The sequence below is a fragment of the Haliotis rubra genome, unplaced genomic scaffold, assembly GCF_003918875.1.
Source record: "Haliotis rubra isolate DU_JTF1 unplaced genomic scaffold, ASM391887v1 Scf919, whole genome shotgun sequence".
NCBI classification, from domain to species: Eukaryota; Metazoa; Mollusca; class Gastropoda; order Lepetellida; family Haliotidae; genus Haliotis; species Haliotis rubra.
Window position 1 is genome coordinate 151458 of NW_025767656.1, and position 20863 is coordinate 172320.

Consider the following 20863-nt stretch of genomic DNA (forward strand, 5'->3'; position numbering starts at 1 on the left):
TACATCAATACACATCTTACATCAGTACACATCTTACATCAATACACATCTTACATCAGTACAGTGATACATCCCACACACAGTGTGGATAGACACACAGACACTCATCATACACTTGATAAATTAAACAACCAATTACTTCCCGAGTGTGGCGGATTATCTGGAAAGATGTGCTTTGGGTACATGTCATATCCAAATAGTTCAAAATCAGGCTTGAATAATTTTCTGATTTTCTCAAGGTCAGCCTGTGGAACAAGCTGAAATGCTCTCTGTAAGACTTCCTGTTTTTGATGCTTAAGAAAACTATGGCCATCATCTGAACCCCGCCCGTTTAACAGAGCTTTGATAAATTGCCGGGAGGATGTCGTCTTGAGACTCCTTTCAGTGTAAGGCATTGCATAATCCTTCCTCACAATTCCCCGAATCTGCATTTTGTGCCAGATACGTTTAGCTGCTTCGTAAAATGACATACACTTTTGAATTTTCTTTTTCCACCCAAAAGGACTGAGCGTTGAATCAATGACCGCGTCCTCTTCGGCTTTCGATGACCAAAATTTCAGCGAATTTGAACTGACGTTGTACCCAAGAGCGTTCAGTATGAATGCTGTGTCATGCTTGAATGTTTCCATCTTGCCGATGATGTAGGGCACCTGACAGGGTTTGCACTGGTCATATGTGGGGGTGAAGTGTGCGTCCCGATGGGGGTCATTCCCCTGCTTCCGTGTCCACCACATATTGCACAAACTCAGGGAACGTGACGTCATGGCCACAGCGAAGACTTTGTGGACTCGGATCTTTCCTGTAATTTGATATGATGAATTTGCCGATGACAGTCCAAAAGTAGGGATTTGGCGCGAACAACTTGTCCACGTATCCTGAGATTAACCTCGAGAATGGCTCACGAACAAACATTATATTGACCGATTCTTTCAAGTACTGTTGTGTTGATGAGCTATTCAAAGGTAGCAGTTTCTGCAGCGTCTCTCGTTTCGACATCAGCGCTTTGTTGATGCTGATGTCATAGGGAGTGTTTATTGTTGCATTTTGTCTCATTGCATAGAATATTCTCCTCCAGAATGTTGAGCCGACCTTGAGCAGTGGACAGTACAAGGTTCTCCGGTCAGTGTCCACCTCTATCCGCTCGAATGCCCACTTCTCCGAGGACAACCCTCTGAGTTCCGTCTCCCGTCCACGACACCCATCCTGCACTTGCTGCTCCCTGACCATAAAGCGTCGGCCTACCGGAAACAGGTCGTAGTAACTCAGGTTCTCCTTCTTAACTTCTTTGATCTGGAATCCTTGGGTGCTGTGCTGCAAAGAAAAAAAATCACATAACATAATCATCAGTTAATCAACACCTTCTACATAACTCTAACATACATAGATGACATGAAAGAGTGGGTGAGTGATTATGGTTTTACACCACATTTAGCAATATTCCAGCAATATCACGGCGGGGACACTAGAAATGGGCTTCACACGTTGTACTCATGTGGGTAATCGAACTCGGGTCTTCGGCGTGACGAGCCAACGCTTTAACCACTTGGCTACCCCGAGGCGTGAGAACAATTCAATAAAACAATATCTGCAGCGTCGTCCGCATATTTCACAATAAGAGATAGATCCAGTTCGTATTCAATCTTAAGTGCTATATGTAGGGAGATAAGGCTTTGGTGAATGAACAGTGTAGAACATGGAACATGATTCACCTCCGAAGACAGTTTCCTGCCAAAATAAATACTTAGAATTTACATGAACTCTATGTGCAACTATGTATGTAATATACTGTGAAATGTAGCTGTTAAAAATACGACAAGGCGTCCTGCCAATTTAAGTAATGAGGTACCTTCGTAGTTCTATGATAGTGACAATTTTGGTACCAAGGTTTCTGCAAGAAGTAACATAGATTCACGACTTCGCCGACTACAGGTTACTACTATAAAACGCACATATATATCAAGTATACCACGACAGTGTTACCAGAACATAAAATGCAATAGATGAATGAAGGACCGTATTTATCGTTCTGTCCTCCTAGCCTTTTAACAAAAGACATGCAGTTTTCGTACATTGTGTGAGCTTAAACCCTCATTGTGAGAGTCATATTTGTCCAGCAAGATTAGTAGGGGGTTCGTGAAGGGAGCTAACTCTGCTTGTCTAGCTGAAGGTATGCAAACTGTTTTCATTCGAAACAAATCCCTTCGTTTTCTTTCGTTTTGTTTATGGCAGCACTATTTCAACAATATGTCGGTAAATCAATAAACATATGTCATGGAGTCTGCGCCAGGCAGCCTAGTGACTGATATTGTGAACAACGATCACAATGATCACAACGATCACAAGGATCCGGGGTGCTATGGTAAGAAATCAGCGCCGTCACCGAGCCTGACCGTAGTCCCGTCCAACAGCATCTTTAGTTCTTACAAACAATATGTATGCCGTCCACTGGACGTACACCAAACTGCTTTACGAAATAATATTCTTGCCCCCAAAAGGCATTTTTTAAAAATATAAAATACAATCGGAATATTTACGTCAGCATTACTAGTAAGTAACAAGAACATATATGTCCATATAAGTTTCCATTTAATCTATCTATTTGTGCTGTTCGGATGTTCTAAACGGTTTAGCGAATTCAACTATATCATTTTCCCCTCAAGGATGCGTAAGACAGATGACAATGAATAATCACATATCTATACATGTATCACCTTACGGGTACCTGTCAGCCGGCGATCTGACAAGTTGGCCACAATGCATGTTGGGTATTAACATTAACCTGACTGTGTACCTTCAGGTTCACGTCAGGGGTCAGACATCTTTATAGTTGGGCGACGAGACAGGTTGGCCTGGAATAAATATAGGCCCTATCTTGTGGGTCAGCTGACCTGGACAAAGGTTTGTTGTTTGTTTGGTAATCAACACCTGGATGTTGCCGCGCCTGGTTTACAAACAAGCCGGCGTGTCCTCATCGGGACAATATTGGTAATTGACGGAGCAAATGTTACACACAGGGCTAAACAAATTCAAAGGTGAGTCGTAAATGATACAACAATATTTGTATTGCACGTTTTGGGCTATTGTCCAAGAGAAGGCGCTATGTAATATCGTTTCTGTCTGAAAAGAACAGTCGAGGCAATCTTAATATGTTCCACCATTAAAACTATTTTCCAGTAAATTCCGGGCGTGCATACCCCATTCCCACCATGTCCACCCTGCAGCCAACCCCTCACATACCCGGAATAGAAGATGGTCACGCGGAATGCGTCAGTCTGTCTATCATGTATTCTTGGTCTAGATCTTTCGGTATGCCTATTAACGATATGTCCATGCAACTGGGGACAAACAATATGTAGCCATTCCGTCATGAGTGAGTGAGTGAGTTTAGTTTTACGCCGCTTTTAGCAATATTCCAGCAATATCACGGCGGGGGACACCAGAAATGGACTTAACACATTGTGCCCATGTGGGGAATCGAACCCGGGTTTTCGGCGTGACGAGCGAACGCCTTAACCACTAGGCTACCCCACCGCCCCATTTCCGTCATGAGATATATGTTTCATGAATATTCATTGAAGATTCACCCAAATCGTGTTTTACTACATGACGTCAGTGGATTTGGTACTTACTGTATGATGCCGGAACATTGCCATGACGTCACTAAAGCGACCTTTGAGCTCATGACTAACTGGTATATTCTGGGACCCTGTAAAGAGAAGCCCATATTTATTTGATGTCACTCACATTAATTTACGACAGATCGACATAATGCAGATAGAGACACATCTGACTGTGTTATCTGACGTATGGCGAAAGGTATATGTGGTCACAGATTGCTCCTGAAGTGCTGGATTAAAGCTAGATGGGACTAGGAGTGCATTTGACACGCAATGCGCATGTTGCCATGGTAACCAGATCACAAAGAACAGGGATGTAAGGCTACACGTGCACACACTACACCCTGTGGAACATCTGCTGTCTGCATCAGCTTCACAGACCATGTAAACCAAAAGATGTGTAGTAACGTATTATACCTGCGTGTACTCGCTTGTCCTTCATGCGAGCTGACGCTAGTTTGACCTACCAACTAACCACAGGGAACCTAATACTACAGAGCTGCCCATGAGGCTCGAGTCTATAAAGTGGCTTGATCATGTTCACCATGGCCGGAAGATCCCACAATGCAGTTCGTAAGTGTAGGAGTTACCATGAATAGTGCAAAGAGTGGTACACCACGCGGAATCCAAATAAGTGACAAAGGTATTGATACGAAATAATTTGCTAGCCAGTCGGGATAGCTCTGCCTGAAAGTTACTAGCCTACACAATAATTCACTAGCCCCAAATTTGAGTGTAGACACAAAAGATTACAAAAATAGGTGAGAATAAGATATTGTCGGCATGACACGGATTTCATCATTAAGTTGCTAATATCATGAACATCTTAATCAGGCCATAATTCTGCATGATTTAAAAATGTATTATAACTTAACAAGTCGGAGAGAAAGATATATTTACAAAATGACCCCATGAAAATTCACTAACAATTCGGGCCAGTGACTGTGGAGATTTACTGGCCCGACTGGATTTTTACTGGCCACAGGCTGGCGGGCCAGTGGTTATTTCACACACTGTATTGATACTTTGACGCCCTATTCTTTGTGTTATGTATACAGTAGTTGGCCATAAGTGAGTCATCATTAGTGAAATTTCCATAGACTACATGTTTATTAACTGTTACAAGCATAATGTTCACAAATTGAGTAGAAGTCATTGTATTTTGACATTTTGCAAACATCTTGGAAATCACCTTCAGCTACGTGTACATAATTTTCTTTCATGTTTCCTTTGATTAGTTATCGAATGACACCTGATTAAGCACCATATAAGGACAACTTTTAATCTATCTCATAGACAGCCATGTTAAACCTGATTGGTATGTCTGATACATTTAGTTTAAATAGCTGCAGTTTTCTTAAAATAATCGGAAAATTGAATGGAAAGTATTAAAAGTTGGGAATTGCATGGGAAACATGGGAATTGCATTAATGATGACTCACTTAAGGCCAACTACTGTATGTATTCAGTGAAGATGTGTTCGTGCTACATCGTGAGGTCACCATCCTCTGTATCCCATACATGATGCCATATGGCGCGGTATTGTTACCGTGTATGTTGACCAGCATGATGACGAGGGATGCGGTGCAGCACACACACAGCATCACGTTGATGCTGAATCTCCTGTTCAGATGGCGCCACGCCCTCGCCACACCCCGTCGGCATCTACTCCACGGCTTCCTCATGCTGACATCGTCTCTGGAACATACAACACGGTACATGGTTTTGTTAGACGCATTTGTATATAGAAAAGGGATGAGTGAGTGAGTGAGTTAACATTTAAAGTCACATCGGCAATATTTCAACCACATCGTGACTAGTTCTAAATTCATAATACATACATATAATATATAAAACCCTGTCAACGAAGGACAGTAAAACCACTAGATTATCACAAAATGAGTTAAAACTAGCTGGCGTATATCTTTAAAAGTAGAAAATTATTTTTTGACAAAACAATGTAAAAATGGGCTATTGATCGCCAACAACTGAAGGTAGATCCCCACACTAGGGTCCATGGGACTTTTGCTACCAGCGTGGAACCTAGCTGGATGTACACCATCCCTTCAGCCGCGGGCGTTTATGCTGAGGGTTAGCCATACATTAAAAATACAAAAATACTACGATTAAAAACCTTGTAGACTTAACTTTACTTGAAATGTTTTGGGACTTACGTAGAAAGGGATGAAATCCGTTTGTTAACTGTTTCGCAAGATACACTAGAAGATAAATTGATTAATTTTCGCATGACATACTAGTAATTTACCTTTTTCTCACCTTCAAGACCAGACTTCATGCTGGTGATCTGTCTGTGACTGAGTACACAGATTGTGTATCTCCTCTCACTGGGTACTACTAATGTGTAATGTAATGATGTAAAATAACATGTAGTTGACAATTGCAGCAGTACAAGATAAGATCATGTTATAGTACTGTGGAAGATCTAGTGAGAGTGAGTAAGTGAGAATGGCCCCATTGGGTAAGCTGGTCGACATGTCGAATACAAGCTTCATTTCAATGTATATTGACCGCTGGTCGAGATGTCGAATACAAGCTTCATTTCAATGTATATTGACCGCTGGTCGAGATGTCGAATACAAGCTTCATTTCAATGTATATTGACCGCTGGTCGACATGTCGAATACAAGCTTCATTTCAATGTATATTGACCGCTGGTCGAGATGTCGAATACAAGATTTATCTCAATGTATATTGACCGCTGGTCGAGATGTCGAATACAAGATTTATTTCAATGTATATTGACCGCTGGTCGACATGTCGAATACAAGCTTCATTTCAATGTATATTGACCGCTGGTCGAGATGTCGAATACAAGATTTATCTCAATGTATATTGACCGCTGGTCGAGATGTCGAATACAAGATTTATCTCAATGTATATTGACCGCTGGTCGAGATGTCGAATACAAGATTTATCTCAATGTATATTGACCGCTGGTCGAGATGTCGAATGCAAGATTTATCTCAGTGTATATTGACCGCTGGTCGAGATGTCGAATACAAGATTTATCTCAATGTATATTGACCGCTGGTCGAGATGTCGAATACAAGATTTATCTCAATGTATATTGACCGCTGGTCGAGATGTCGAATGCAAGATTTATCTCAGTGTATATTGACCGCTGGTCGAGATGTCGAATACAAGATTTATTTCAGTGTATATAGACCAGGGGTCGAGATGTATTTATCTCAGTAATGCTCTTTTTTCAGTGGACCCTTCAAGCATGTAAACCTGTATCTAGTTAAGGTTTGTGTGGCGGACACACTCACACTCAATGACATGCATTCTCTGTCGCCAAGACCGTGGACAAAATTGTGCTTTAAACAACCCAGACTTCTGTAAACAAAACACAGTTAATTACCAGAATAACTGCGTTGACCTGAGTACTAAAAAACTCTCACTCGATTTTAATGCGAAGAATGTTTGAGTTTGTACTGCTGATGATTGTATTAATAATATGTATTGATGTACGCATGTACTGAATACCGTGAGATCAGTGTATTGTATTCCCCTGCGAGTCGCTGATGAGCAGGTACTGAACGGTCAACACTGGATCGAACGTGAACTATTGACCAGTTTCATAATCCGCTACAGGTTAGCTACAGACAGCCAGTGGATGGAGACTCGTAGAACGTGCACCATGCACAAAACACCACCCACATATATCTAACAGTTTCCCCGCAATTAGTAGATACCTTGTCTCTCTGACTCATGCGAATACTAATTAAAGGTGTTCCTATATATTTGTAATGACGTATAATATTTCTATAGCACAGACGTAGAAACAATAGTAAACTTGCACAAGTCTCTATGGTAAAATTAATAGTTTGAATGATAATTTCAATATTTTTTATAAATAACAGACTGTCCGCTAATCTAGACTTGCCTCTTGAAGGACAGAATTACTATACCTCCATGGGCTCAGCATTCAGTACAGCCTTGGAGCAAGGCCAACACAACAGGCACTGGCATAAATGAAGAAGTTTTCACTAGACACTGGATAACCAAACTGTATAAAATGGTGAGCAATTTGAAAAAGGTAAAACGTAAGTCATCATAAACCGAGTCTTTCATGACCAAAGACCGCTGTGAAACATAACGACAGCCAGGTGAAGGAACGTTTTGAACCAAGTAAAGATGTGTTACCTGTAACGTGGTGTTCTCCGACTGTAACGACCGACGGCTTAAACAACGTGTAGCATCTTTGTTAGACGAGCGACATCTGCCAGCAGTGACTGTCCTTTTAACACTGCGCAGAGCCACGACATCATTAGTGTGGCAAGGTTAGTCACCTACCTGTTCGCAACTGTCATAGCTGAATCTAGCATAGTTGCCTAGCAACCGCTTCTCGTATAATGGATGCTAATTACGTATTTTCAGCACGTACGTTAGCTACCAGATTTACGCCGCGTGGATCATATACAGGATATTTCATGTGTTTAGTGAAGATATGATCTGTGAGAGAGTGACAAGAAAAACGTGTTATGTTCACGAGTGGCGTAGTCAGGGTGAAAATATGCCGTTCTCGACGTCACGAGATGACAGATGCATCATATTTCACTAGACACCTGAAATATTCTCTTTATTATGTGCTTCAAGTTTTATGTTATTATATCTAAACATTCTTAATCCGAGAATTAACGAAATCCAAATACTTCCAACTGTAAAGTAAAGACGGTTCACTTCTTTGTTAAGGCAAATAGATAAAACATAGTTCGGTAGTAACGGACATGACTGACTGAAATAACCCATGTGCCGTCTGTCATTTTCAATACTGGAAATGTCATCATTATTGAATCATTTATTGTGGATGCATTACGGAAACACAACTGACCTTCACTTGTACCATACATTAGTACACACAGGTCACACAAAGGTTAGGGCTGTAATGAGCACAATTATTATAGCGTTAGAATCAGCAGCATCTGAAAAGGTCGCTAGTATCGCACGGCTAAAACATGTGCTGGCGCTAAAACCTACTGGGAATCAGAAGGAGAAAAGGAAGGAGAAACCACTGCAGTGTCATTCCTACACATCAGTTATTTAACCCGTACTAGACAGCGGTATCATTCTCAGAAGGTCCCACATCTAACCATCAGACAAGTGTTTTCACGTGTACCTCGCAACGGTATCATTCTCAGGAGGTCCCACATCTAACCATCAGACAAGTGTTTTCACGTGTACCTCGCAACGGTATCATTATCAGGAGGTCCCACATCTAACCATCAGACAAGTGTTTTCACGTGTACCTCGCAACGGTATCATTATCAGGAGGTCCCACTTCTAACCATCAGACAAGTGTTTTCACGTGTACCTCGTAACGGTATCATTCTCAGGAGGTCCCACATCTAACCATCAGACAAGTGTTTTCACGTGTACCTCGCAACGGTATCATTATCAGGAGGTCCCACTTCTAACCATCAGACAAGTGTTTTCACGTGTACCTCGCAACGGTATCATTCTCAGGAGGTCCCACTTCTAACCATCAGACAAGTGTTTTCACGTGTACCTCGCAACGGTATCATTATCAGGAGGTCCCACTTCTAACCATCAGACAAGTGTTTTCACGTGTACCTCGCAACGGTATCATTCTCAGGAGGTCCCACATCTAACCATCAGACAAGTGTTTTCACGTGTACCTCGCAACGGTATCATTCTCAGGAGGTCCCACTTCTAACCATCAGACAAGTGTTTTCACGTGTACCTCGAAACGGTATCATTCTCAGGAGGTCCCACTTCTAACCATCAGACAAGTGTTTTCACGTGTACCTCGCAACGGTATCATTCTCAGGAGGTCCCACTTCTAACCATCAGACAAGTGTTTTCACGTGTACCTCGTAACGGTATCATTCTCAGGAGGTCCCACATGTAACCATCAGACAAGTGTTTTCACGTGTACCTCGCAACGGTATCATTCTCAGGAGGTCCCACTTCTAACCATCAGACAAGTGTTTTCATGTGTACCTCGCAGCGGTATCACTCTCAGGATGTCCCACATCTAACCATCAGACAAGTGTTTTCACGTGTACCTCGCAACGGTATCATTCTCAGGAGGTCCCACATCTAACCATCAGACAAGTGTTTTCACGTGTACCTCGCAACGGTATCATTATCAGGAGGTCCCACTTCTAACCATCAGACAAGTGTTTTCACGTGTACCTCGCAACGGTATCATTCTCAGGAGGTCCCACTTCTAACCATCAGACAAGTGTTTTCACGTGTACCTCGCAACGGTATCATTCTCAGGAGGTCCCACTTCTAACCATCAGACAAGTGTTTTCACGTGTACCTCGCAACGGTATCATTCTCAGGAGGTCCCACTTCTAACCATCAGACAAGTGTTTTCACGTGTACCTCGTAACGGTATCATTCTCAGGAGGTCCCACATCTAACCATCAGACAAGTGTTTTCACGTGTACCTCGCAACGGTATCATTCTCAGGAGGTCCCACTTCTAACCATCAGACAAGTGTTTTCACGTGTACCTCGCAACGGTATCATTCTCAGGAGGTCCCACATCTAACCATCAGACAAGTGTTTTCACGTGTACCTCGCAACGGTATCATTCGCAACGGTATCATTCTCAGGAGGTCCCACTTCTAACCATCAGACAAGTGTTTTCACGTGTACCTCGCAACGGTATCATTCTCAGGAGGTCCCACTTCTAACCATCAGACAAGTGTTTTCACGTGTACCTCGCAACGGTATCATTCTCAGGAGGTCCCACTTCTAACCATCAGACAAGTGTTTTCACGTGTACCTCGCAACGGTATCATTCTCAGGAGGTCCCACTTCTAACCATCAGACAAGTGTTTTCACGTGTACCTCGAAACGGTATAATTCTCCGGAGGTCCTACTTCTAACCATCAGACAAGTGTTTTCACGTGTACCTCGTAACGGTATCATTCTCAGGAGGTCCCACATGTAACCATCAGACAAGTGTTTTCACGTGTACCTCGCAACGTTATCATTCTCAGGAGGTCCCACTTTTAACCATCAGACAAGTGTTTTCATGTGTACCTCGCAGCGGTATCACTCTCAGGATGTCCCACATCTAACCATCAGACAAGTGTTTTCACTTTTACCTCGCAACGGTATCATTATCAGGAGGTCCCACTTCTAACCATCAGACAAGTGTTTTCACGTGTACCTCGTAATGGTATCATTCTCAGGAGGTGCCACATCTAACCATCAGACAAGTGTTTTCACGTGTACCTCGTAACGGCATCATTCTCAGGATGTCCCACTTCTAACCATCAGACAAGTGTTTTCATGTGTACCTCGCAACAGTATCATTCTCAGGAGGTCCCACTTCTAACCATCAGACAAGTGTTTTCACTTGTACCTCGCAACGGTATCATTCTCAGGAGGTCCCACATCTAACCATCAGACAAGTGTTTTCACGTGTACCTCGCAACGGTATCATTATCAGGAGGTCCCACTTCTAACCATCAGACAAGTGTTTTCACGTGTACCTCGTAACGGTATCATTCTCAGGAGGTCCCACTTCTAACCATCAGACAAGTGTTTTCGTGTACCTCGCAACGGTATCATTCTCAGGAGGTCCCACATCTAACCATCAGACAAGTGTTTTCACGTGTACCTCGTAACGGTATCATTCTCAGGAGGTCCCACATCTAACCATCAGACAAGTGTTTTCACGTGTACCTCGCAACGGTATCATTATCAGGAGGTCCCACATCTAACCATCAGACAAGTGTTTTCACGTGTACCTCGTAACGGTATCATTCTCAGGAGGTCCCACATCTAACCATCAGGAGTGTTTTCGTGTACATCATTATCAAGGTCCCCATCTAACCATCAGACAAGTGTTTTCACGTGTACCTCGTAACGGTATCATTCTCAGGAGGTCCCACATCTAACCATCAGACAAGTGTTTTCACGTGTACCTCGCAACGGTATCATTATCAGGAGGTCCCACTTCTAACCATCAGACAAGTGTTTTCACGTGTACCTCGTAACGGTATCATTCTCAGGAGGTCCCACTTCTAACCATCAGACAAGTGTTTTCACGTGTACCTCGCAACGGTATCATTCTCAGGAGGTCCCACTTCTAACCATCAGACTAGTGTTTTCACGTGTACCTCGTAACGGTATCATTCTCAGGAGGTCCCACTTCTAACCCTCAGACAAGTGTTTTCACGTGTACCTCGTAACGGTATCATTATCAGGAGGTCCCACTTCTAACCATCAGACAAGTGTTTTCACGTGTACCTCGTAACGGTATCATTCTCAGGAGGTCCCACATCTAACCATCAGACAAGTGTTTTCACGTGTACCTCGCAACGGTATCATTATCAGGAGGTCCCACTTCCAACCATCACACCTGTTATTTCACCTGAACTTCACAATTGTATCATCAGTGGGTAAATCTTCTATCCATCACGCCTGTTATTTCACCTCTATTTCGAACTGCTATCTGCATTACCAGACGGAGGCGTTTTGGTAGCTTTGTTCGCCGAACATACGGGTTCGATACCCCTCGTGGGTGAAATGTTCGGAGACCATTTTGTGGTGTTTCCCTTAGAGATATTGAGCACTCAGAACATATTCACTTACGTCAATGCGGTAGGCTGTCATCATGAAGTTGTTATACGTTCAGGTCTACCTCCCTCTCTAGACTCTCTCCCAGCGTGCCTGCCGACGTATACCAGGACAAACGACACATGACGAATGTCGGAAAACGGGAATGATCACATTTCACCCTAGACACTGGGAACAAATACTATCATCTCCATTCTAAGATTCGCTACTCACAGGACCGGCAGCCTCCTGTACCTCTACTGACGACTTCCAGATATAGCTGTTACCTCTGCTTCAACTCACGCATCTAATAATCACAAGACTGTAGAGGACTGTTGCCATGGTTCTAGCAATTCTTTCACCTCCAGTACTGGCGTAGTGTTGTTGGTTCTGTCTGTGTGTACGACAACATAGTGTCAGCCTTGTCACAGTATTTACTTGGTGTGCGGATTGCAGGAACATGCTGCTGAGCCGATGTCAAGCATAGAGCAACCTTGGCCACTCCAGGTGTGTATCGGTGTCGTTATGTCCCTACTACTACTGATATTCCAGAATCCCCAGAGTATTCTTTTGTGGACATGAGCACTGCCTCCCGTGTCTAGGACATTCTAGTTTTACAGTCATGTTTACGTCACTACGCCGCTAGAACACAACTGATAACATGTGTTTCTGATGTTCTCCGTGGTATTACATAATACCACGATCGCTGAGGCAAATGTAAGCTTACATATCGCACCCACATCAGGAACTACGTTCTGGCTTTCGGCGCTAGAAGCGAAAAACTACCAAGGCTGAATATTAGAGCAAGTAATGCATTAACATTCAGACAAACCACAACAGTGTTGGATGATGTCCATGCATTTTGTTCATAACTCGCTGCAACGAGCATCAATCTTTGTAATTGGGATACGATGACATGCGTCAACCAAGTCAGTGAGTCTCACAACCCGTCCAACATACGAGAAAACCTTATGTTAGTATATTTATGAAGCATTACCCATTTAATCGACCTGTGTTGTCTGCCATACAGCCCCAGAAACGAAACGGGGGAATGTATACCTATATACTTGGCTTAAATAGTATACAAGTCTAGAGTCACGTGAAACACACCCATTGTCACACCTTGTCTTTTATTTTCACTTCAGAGATTCAAGTAAGGACTACATCGTGGCCTGTAAACGAATATAACGTGATAACCAGACACATATGACCCAACCATCATATAGGTTAGATGGACGTTTCTTGTTTTTGTATATTTGTATTTTTAACACATACCCGGTTTAGTAAAAGAGAATAGGTCCCAGCGAAGTTTACAATACTCTAGCAAATCTACATTTCTTCAACCTGACAATGATTGTTATATATTTTAACAAAAACAACCTTTCCTCTCACAGATTTAGCTGCCTTTTGATCCATATATTAGAATCTCTTATTAAGGTTCTAGTCAGGATTTCAGTGTTAAGTAATGGAAGTATTATCGCTTAAAGCGACACATCTCTTCACATATTTTCACTGTTCTGATTCTCAAGTCCATATGACTATAACCCTTGCGCCTTAAGACGATTGCTTGGAAAGGCCAGTGTCCATCTGGGTGACCTTAATGGCGCAACCACTGGCTTGCTTATCTTGAACTGGACTTGAAAGTGAACGGTCAACACATTATAAACAAATAGGTAAAACATTTTTAAGACCCATTGGTGATACACCTGTATGACGTTGCTTTACTTTATCACGGAATTTTTCGTTTGGGTATATATATTGCTTTCACGCGAGTTTTGTTGATGGAAATAAAGAACAACTGCAACCGGTGGCACGCTCTACAAACAAACATTCAATGGCAGGCCAGTGGTTCATCAAAAGAAATAGGGAACACTCGGTACAAGTCAAAAGGGTACATAAGTCTTTTCCCAGCTAATACGTCAAACTTGGAAATGCAACCAGCACGCCCAAAACAAAACTTGTTAAAAGCTGGACCCAGGCCCCGAAAGCTGAAACAAATGCTCAACCCAACAATCCCAGATCAAGATTCACAGGACGCTTGAAAAAATCATGTGTTACATACATTTGCCTCCAGCACCACAGTGAGGTGATGAATCTATACCAATCTATACAGGAGTAAATCATATTTACTCGAATGAATCTTGTTGTGACAATTATTGCAAGTCCAGCAGCTCCTGGGAATCACTATACACTTATTTTCGTGAAGTACATGATAAGACACGACACAGTCCAATAATCTGGTTGTACGTGTTGCTCTTATAGTTAACTGTGTGTTAACAAGATACATGTACGTGCAGGTGCTATGCTTTCCTGTAGTGATAGTAGTCTCAGCTAAAATAATAGGCATATACATCAGATCCAGAACCAGGCAGCAGCGCATTACAAGCTTCAGAACATCGCGACCATTTATTTCTCTGTCTCTACGTCCTGTCAAACCACTTGAGTAATGAGAGATTAACTTAGCACCGGGGTTTCACATTAGGGATGAGTGATAATACCGGTTTACCGGTATACTGCTATTCGAACTTCACAATACGACATATTGCGGTACACTTTTCGCGAACCGGTTCACCCGATACGTATCGGTAATTTTCGTGATGTAGTCAAAACTACTAATAACATTTGTATTTCCTTTTTATTATTACACATCGATAGTTTTGAGAATGTTTATTGGTCATAAAATTGCATTTGCGTGACATTTAAACCTTATAAATAAAACAAAATTGAATTGGTACCGGCACTCGTTGTATAAATAAACAAACCAAAATGGTGGACGCCGCTACAGACGCTTTTTCTCGAGTTCCAAACTTTAGATCGAAGTCTTTAATTTGGAAACATTTTCAATTGATCACTTGTACAATCACATCTGAGTCCTGACAGTGGTCAGTGGCATTGATTCAAAAGAAAGGAAACAGTAAGTTGGAACCCCTGGATATCGTGTCAATATGACGCATGGCTGTGGAGAGGTGTTTTCCATCATTTGATGTGTGTACGTTGGCACTATCCTTGGTGAAACTGCCTGGATAAGTGCCAAGTAAAACGCTTGTCTTACAAGGCGACTTCACCGGCCGATGACGTTGTTGGTTGCGTGTCATCGATCCCTACGACGTGCTCGTAATATCGGCCATTTCTAGTTCTGGGTTGCGTTTTACAAAAGGAAACCTTAGCACTGCGATTTCGTAGGTCTGTGCTACGGTATGCGCGATGCCATCACCTTAGCGCTAATTGTACGATCACTTTGTGCAACGACATTCTGGTCAACGTTGGTTATTTACTAACTGGGGTCATTTGGAAAGAAATGCAAAGATTTAAACACAATGCAATAAAAACACATCGCTATGTTCACTGGCATCCCCTACTAATTGGGGCGATGGGGTAGCTTAGTGGTTAAAGCGTCCGCTCGTCACGCTGAAGATCCGGGTTCGCTTCCCCAAATGGGTACAATGTGTGAAGCCTATTTCTGGTGATGCTGCTGGAATATTGATAAAAGCGTCGTAAAACCATACTCACTCACTCACTCACCTACTACTTGTATCTTGTTGTCAAGTCACACAGCAACTATTCTTCCCAACCAACCAAGTAGTGAGTGGATTTAGTTTTACGCCGTACTCAGCGATATTCCAGATATATGGTGGCGGTCTGTAAAGAATCGAGTCTGGACCAGAAAATCCAGCATCGACCTATGCATTTTGAATATGATGACATGTGTCAACCAAGTCAGTGAACCTGACCACCCGATCCCGTTAGTCGCCTCTTAAGACAAGCATGAGTTATTGAAGATCAATTCTAACCCGGATCTTCATGGGTCAACGAAACAAGTAATTAGACAGCGGATGGACATATGGACGGAATGGTTCATGCCGTAACAGAGGGTCCAACAAGCACCACGATATCCTCCCTGCAGCATTCCTTGTAATGTTGACCGTGGGCGCGATGCAGCAGGATCGATACACCATGGGCGCATTAGCCAGTGCTCCAACAATGACCCCATTATTTAATATGTAATCATAACCTTGGCCACTGACCAGTGACAGTGACCAGTAACGGTGTAACAAACAAAGGGACGACGTCGTATTCTTGTGAGCCAAGCGTTCATCGGCAAGGTTGTATTTACAGTATCGTGACTCCTTCCAACACATGGATACTTCAAACAGGTCTGCTTCCTAAATGGGAGGCATGATGGATGAGGTTGAACATGTGAAGGTCAAGGTCACCCCGGGGGCGGTGACGCAAGTTTACATACTCGACTGAACCCCACAAACGTCAGCGTGAGCACTAATACATCACTGTAAACCACACAAATACCAAGTCGTGCGTTATCCAGAATTATTGTCGTGGAGAGGTGATACTTGTAGCGCCTATAACCAGGCCGTCCACGTCGAGGCAACATCTGCCGTACTGATAACAGTAACATCATGAATATCGCACATGAAACCTGCCCCACGACAGACTGATCTCACACATGTACCAGAGAGGTAGGCGACCTTTACCTCGAGGCGCCATCTGAACGAGCGGGAATACATGTTTATGTTGAAGTTCTGGGTACAGTTCCAGCATACTTTGTAGTTTTGAGGCGGTTCTATTTATAATGATTATATTGTCGTTCGTATGGTTAATGTCGTTCACGTCATTTCGTTGTTGAATTTATCACTGTTATCGTTATATCGTTATGATTATTGTCGCTGGTCTCGATCTATGATATTATCGTTTTAGATGTAATTGTGATCATCATTATCACAGCCCTGCGTCAAAGGCCGTGTGTCACACATCACAGTCATGTGTCACACATCACAGCTACGTGTCACACATCACAGTCATGTCTCACACATCACAGCCACGTGTCACACATCGCAGTCATGTGTCACACATCACAGCCACGTGTCATACATCACAGTCATGTGTCACACATCACAGCCACGTGTCACACATCACAGTCATGTGTCACACATCACAGTCATGTGTCACACATCACAGTCATTTGTCACACATCACAACCACGTGTCCCACATCACAGCCACGTGTCACACATCAGTCATGTGTCACACATCGCAGCCACGTGTCACACATCACAGTCACGTGTCACACATCACAGCTACGTGTCACACATCACAGTCATGTGTCACACATCACAGCCACGTGTCACACATCACAGTCATGTGTCACACATGGCAGCCACGTGTCACACATCACAGCCACGTGTCACACATCACTGTCATTTGTCACACATCACAGTCATGTGTCACACATCGCAGCCACGTGTCACACATCACAGCCACGTGTCACACATCACAGTCATGTGTCACACATCACAGCCACGTGTCACACATCACAGTCATGTGTCACACATCGCAGCCACGTGTCACACATCACAGTCACGTGTCACACATCACAGTCATGTGTCACACAACACAGTCATGTGTCACACATCACAACCACGTGTCACACATCACAGCCACGTGTCACACATCGCAGTCATGTGTCACACATCACAGCTACATGTCACACATCACAGCCACGTGTCACACATCACAGCCACGTGTCACACATCACACCCATGTGTCACACTTTGTTTTGAGTCACCTACACCATAGGGTTATTTAAGTGTTTTCCCAATCCGATTATAATTTGATAAGGATGATAACATACCGACCACAGTTCAAACGAGGCCCTATCTGAGACGACCGTCTGTCTGATACAGGCGAAGGGGCCACTCCACGTTTCAAATTATATACTTCAAATGTTCTGTTCCACGTCACAGAAGGAACATGTGCTTACCTACCTCCAAGACAGGACGTGGTTCCAGTTTCCCTCACAAGTCGTCTTCACATGGTTTCAGACGATGCCAGTGTGGTCAGTTGTGAACGTTTCCATGGGAACAAAATTGCGTTCTTCTGTCTATTTCTTCTAAACGAGTCTATATATTCCCCTGCAATGAATTGATTTTCTCCTAAATACGAGTCGGGATTTCTCTGCTTCCAGTTCGATCGCACAATGCCGTCTCTCTGCTGATCAGACACATCAAACACGCTCCCGCTCTCTTCGATTGTCTCCCTTGTTTTATATCAAAGGGTTTTTATCACCGTCGGTAAATAGCATCGATTATGTGAGTTATCAGCGCTTGCCGCAAAGAAGATCTGCTGAGTACAGGGGAAACCTTTATCAAATATTTGACCGGTGTCAAATGGTCTATTTGTTTGTGACTAAACACGTTATAAAGGGCGAGTTTTAATCTGAATTATCCGATCAGACTTTGAGTTCTCTGTTCAGTGTTGGATACCGAAAACATGTATTCCCACTTAAACGGTTCATCTACCACACGCTGTGATGTATCTTAGTCTAACAAAACACATTGTCCGGCACTAGCCACGTGGACAAATCTCTTCCTGTTCACGAAATAGCCATATACCTTATACCTGCCTAGACTTGAGCTTTTATAAAAACACTAACACTGTAGCCTCCGTATTATCTTTTCATTACTTCTTATCTATGACCCTACATGAACTCATAGCCACACATCGGCAAATGTGCAGCCGTTATGCACAAAGTCATCCACTATGAATCGAACAAGATAAAAAATTGAACAATGTTCTCTAAATGAATTTGTGGTGAAACAATCAATATCCATGGGATGGAGCTGACTGTTCCTGTCTGTAGTCGACGTCAGACGCCGGGAAACAATTCTGACAACCTCCCGCCAATTGCCCACTGTGGAACTCGTGAATAATTCATTTAACCTGGGTCTGTTTTATACCATGCAAAATTACTTTATCTCTCCTAGAGGACATGCACGAACGTGGGACCACCAGCAACGGGGGGGAGGGGGAGGGAGGAGCAACTCAACGAGGAGGAGGATCTACTTGATTCTTATAACACCGACCAGCGACCAGGCTGTGGAAGTAATTGTTGTTACTGAATGTCTAATATATATGAAAAAGAACCATAGCACAAAAATGTTTGGTCCCCGTCTTGGTCAAATTTCGTCAAATATATCATGTACGCATCTGTTCATTCATGTGCGTGATTGTGTACATATTGGACACCAACATATGTTTATCAAGTTTACAACGAAAAACTTAAAAGTTGTTCAAAGCTTGAATTGTTTTCATCTATAACAGATATCTTCCAGTATTGCAATTGCATCAGATTAATTAATGTCAAAATCTATAGAATTAGTATTGTAAGATTCCGCGGATCAAACCAGTCTTCTAGTAGAATCGGGCAGATATCACAAAATACCAAGACATGAACGGTTATACCATTATGTATTACCCCAAACGTTGAGGATGAATTCCACTTTTGTTTAGTGTGCCTATTTTATTCAGATTTGCACTCCAGCCTTATTCCACAATATCATTTCATGTTCCCAACTCTTGGTAAAATGGTTTTATTATTTTCAAGTAACAAACTTAATGTCTGTAATAAACATGCAAAATACGTATTTCTCGCTTTGTGAAACACATAATTCCTTTTTCAAACAAAACCCTGTTTCCTGACAACATCGTGTATAGCTTGCTTTGTCTTTGTATATCATGTACTGTCAATGTAGGATTTAGTCATGTTTGTTCATCATCATCATCATCATCATCAAAATCTGTATTACGTATGAAGGCCACAGGCCCATATACATATTAATATACATATGCTAAACAGGTATGAACAGAGGAAACAATTTCGTAAGCATTTTAGCATGTACCTTTCTACCTGTGTAGATTATCTTACACCCCCAGTGAAAAATATCTGTAACATATATATCAATAGCTGAACTGGATGTTTTTAGAATTTTAATACCTATTTCTATTATTCTAACCTTTCTCTTATTTTGTATGCATAATAGATAAAACGAGCTAGATTGGTCTTCAGGTTTGTTTTGTTTAAGGATATTGCTAAACCATATCACATTAACCTGCAAATTCTTAGGCAATAATCTACCCCGAAGTTTTTTATAAGCTGGACATTTCAACAAGAAGTTATATTCATCTTCTAAATCTACTTTACACACAGGACAATTTCTTTGAGATACATCAATATTTTGCCACCTACCTTCGTTATTCACCCGTGAAATTCCGGGTTAGAATATTGATCTTCAGTAACCCATGCTTGTCGTATTTGGCGACTAACGTTATCGGGTGGTCAGGCTCGCTGACTTGGTTGACACACGTCATCGGTTCCCATTTGCGCAGATCGATGCCCTTGCTGTTGATCACTGGATTATCTGGTCCAGACTCGACAAGACTGGACAAGACGCCATTGACAGAAATTATCTAGATATCACAACCAGATCGCCCTGTAGCGTAAGCCTATTCAGAACTACAGGGTGACTGTTGATTGACAGATAGCTGTTTGACAATACACACCAGTACATGTTGCTGTACGTTTCAGTCAGTTGCTAATGACAACAATGTGCTGTGATATACACAGGGGTAATGGCACACGTGTAGTACCACTGTATCGCAGACCCAAGAAACATGTTGCTCTGACAGACAATGAAACTGTCACCTTTATCAGTATACAAGACGAGCTGGGAACAGACAGGAGTTCCATGCATTATATACTAGTAGTTTCTCATCTCGGTATGACACAGAGAGTACACTATTGTATGTTACCTACCGTATCGTTACCTTGTTACCATCACTAACCTTGCAACAGTGTTCGGTCCAATGTTGTTGGTTAAGCACAACTTTC

At 42.5% G+C, this 20863-nt stretch overlaps 1 protein-coding gene across 2 annotated transcripts; it reads right to left on the reverse strand.

The window, feature by feature from the left end:
• Nucleotides 1-704: 704 nt before the first annotated feature.
• Nucleotides 705-18219, reverse strand: LOC124264290 (carbohydrate sulfotransferase 8-like). Of its 2 annotated transcripts, none has more exons than XM_046699031.1 (4): nucleotides 17961-18219; nucleotides 5167-5315; nucleotides 3630-3706; nucleotides 705-1311 (listed from the first exon to the last, which is right to left on the reverse strand). In XM_046699031.1, the coding sequence occupies exons 2-4, from the start codon at nucleotides 5300-5302 to the stop codon at nucleotides 706-708; spliced, it is 819 nt and encodes a 272-aa protein (XP_046554987.1). In that variant the 5' UTR covers nucleotides 5303-5315; nucleotides 17961-18219; the 3' UTR covers nucleotide 705. The 2 variants fall into 2 exon arrangements, with proteins under 2 accessions (XP_046554987.1, XP_046554988.1); XM_046699032.1 differs by having other exon boundaries at nucleotides 17957-18219.
• Between the last annotated feature and the right edge of the window lie 2644 nt (nucleotides 18220-20863).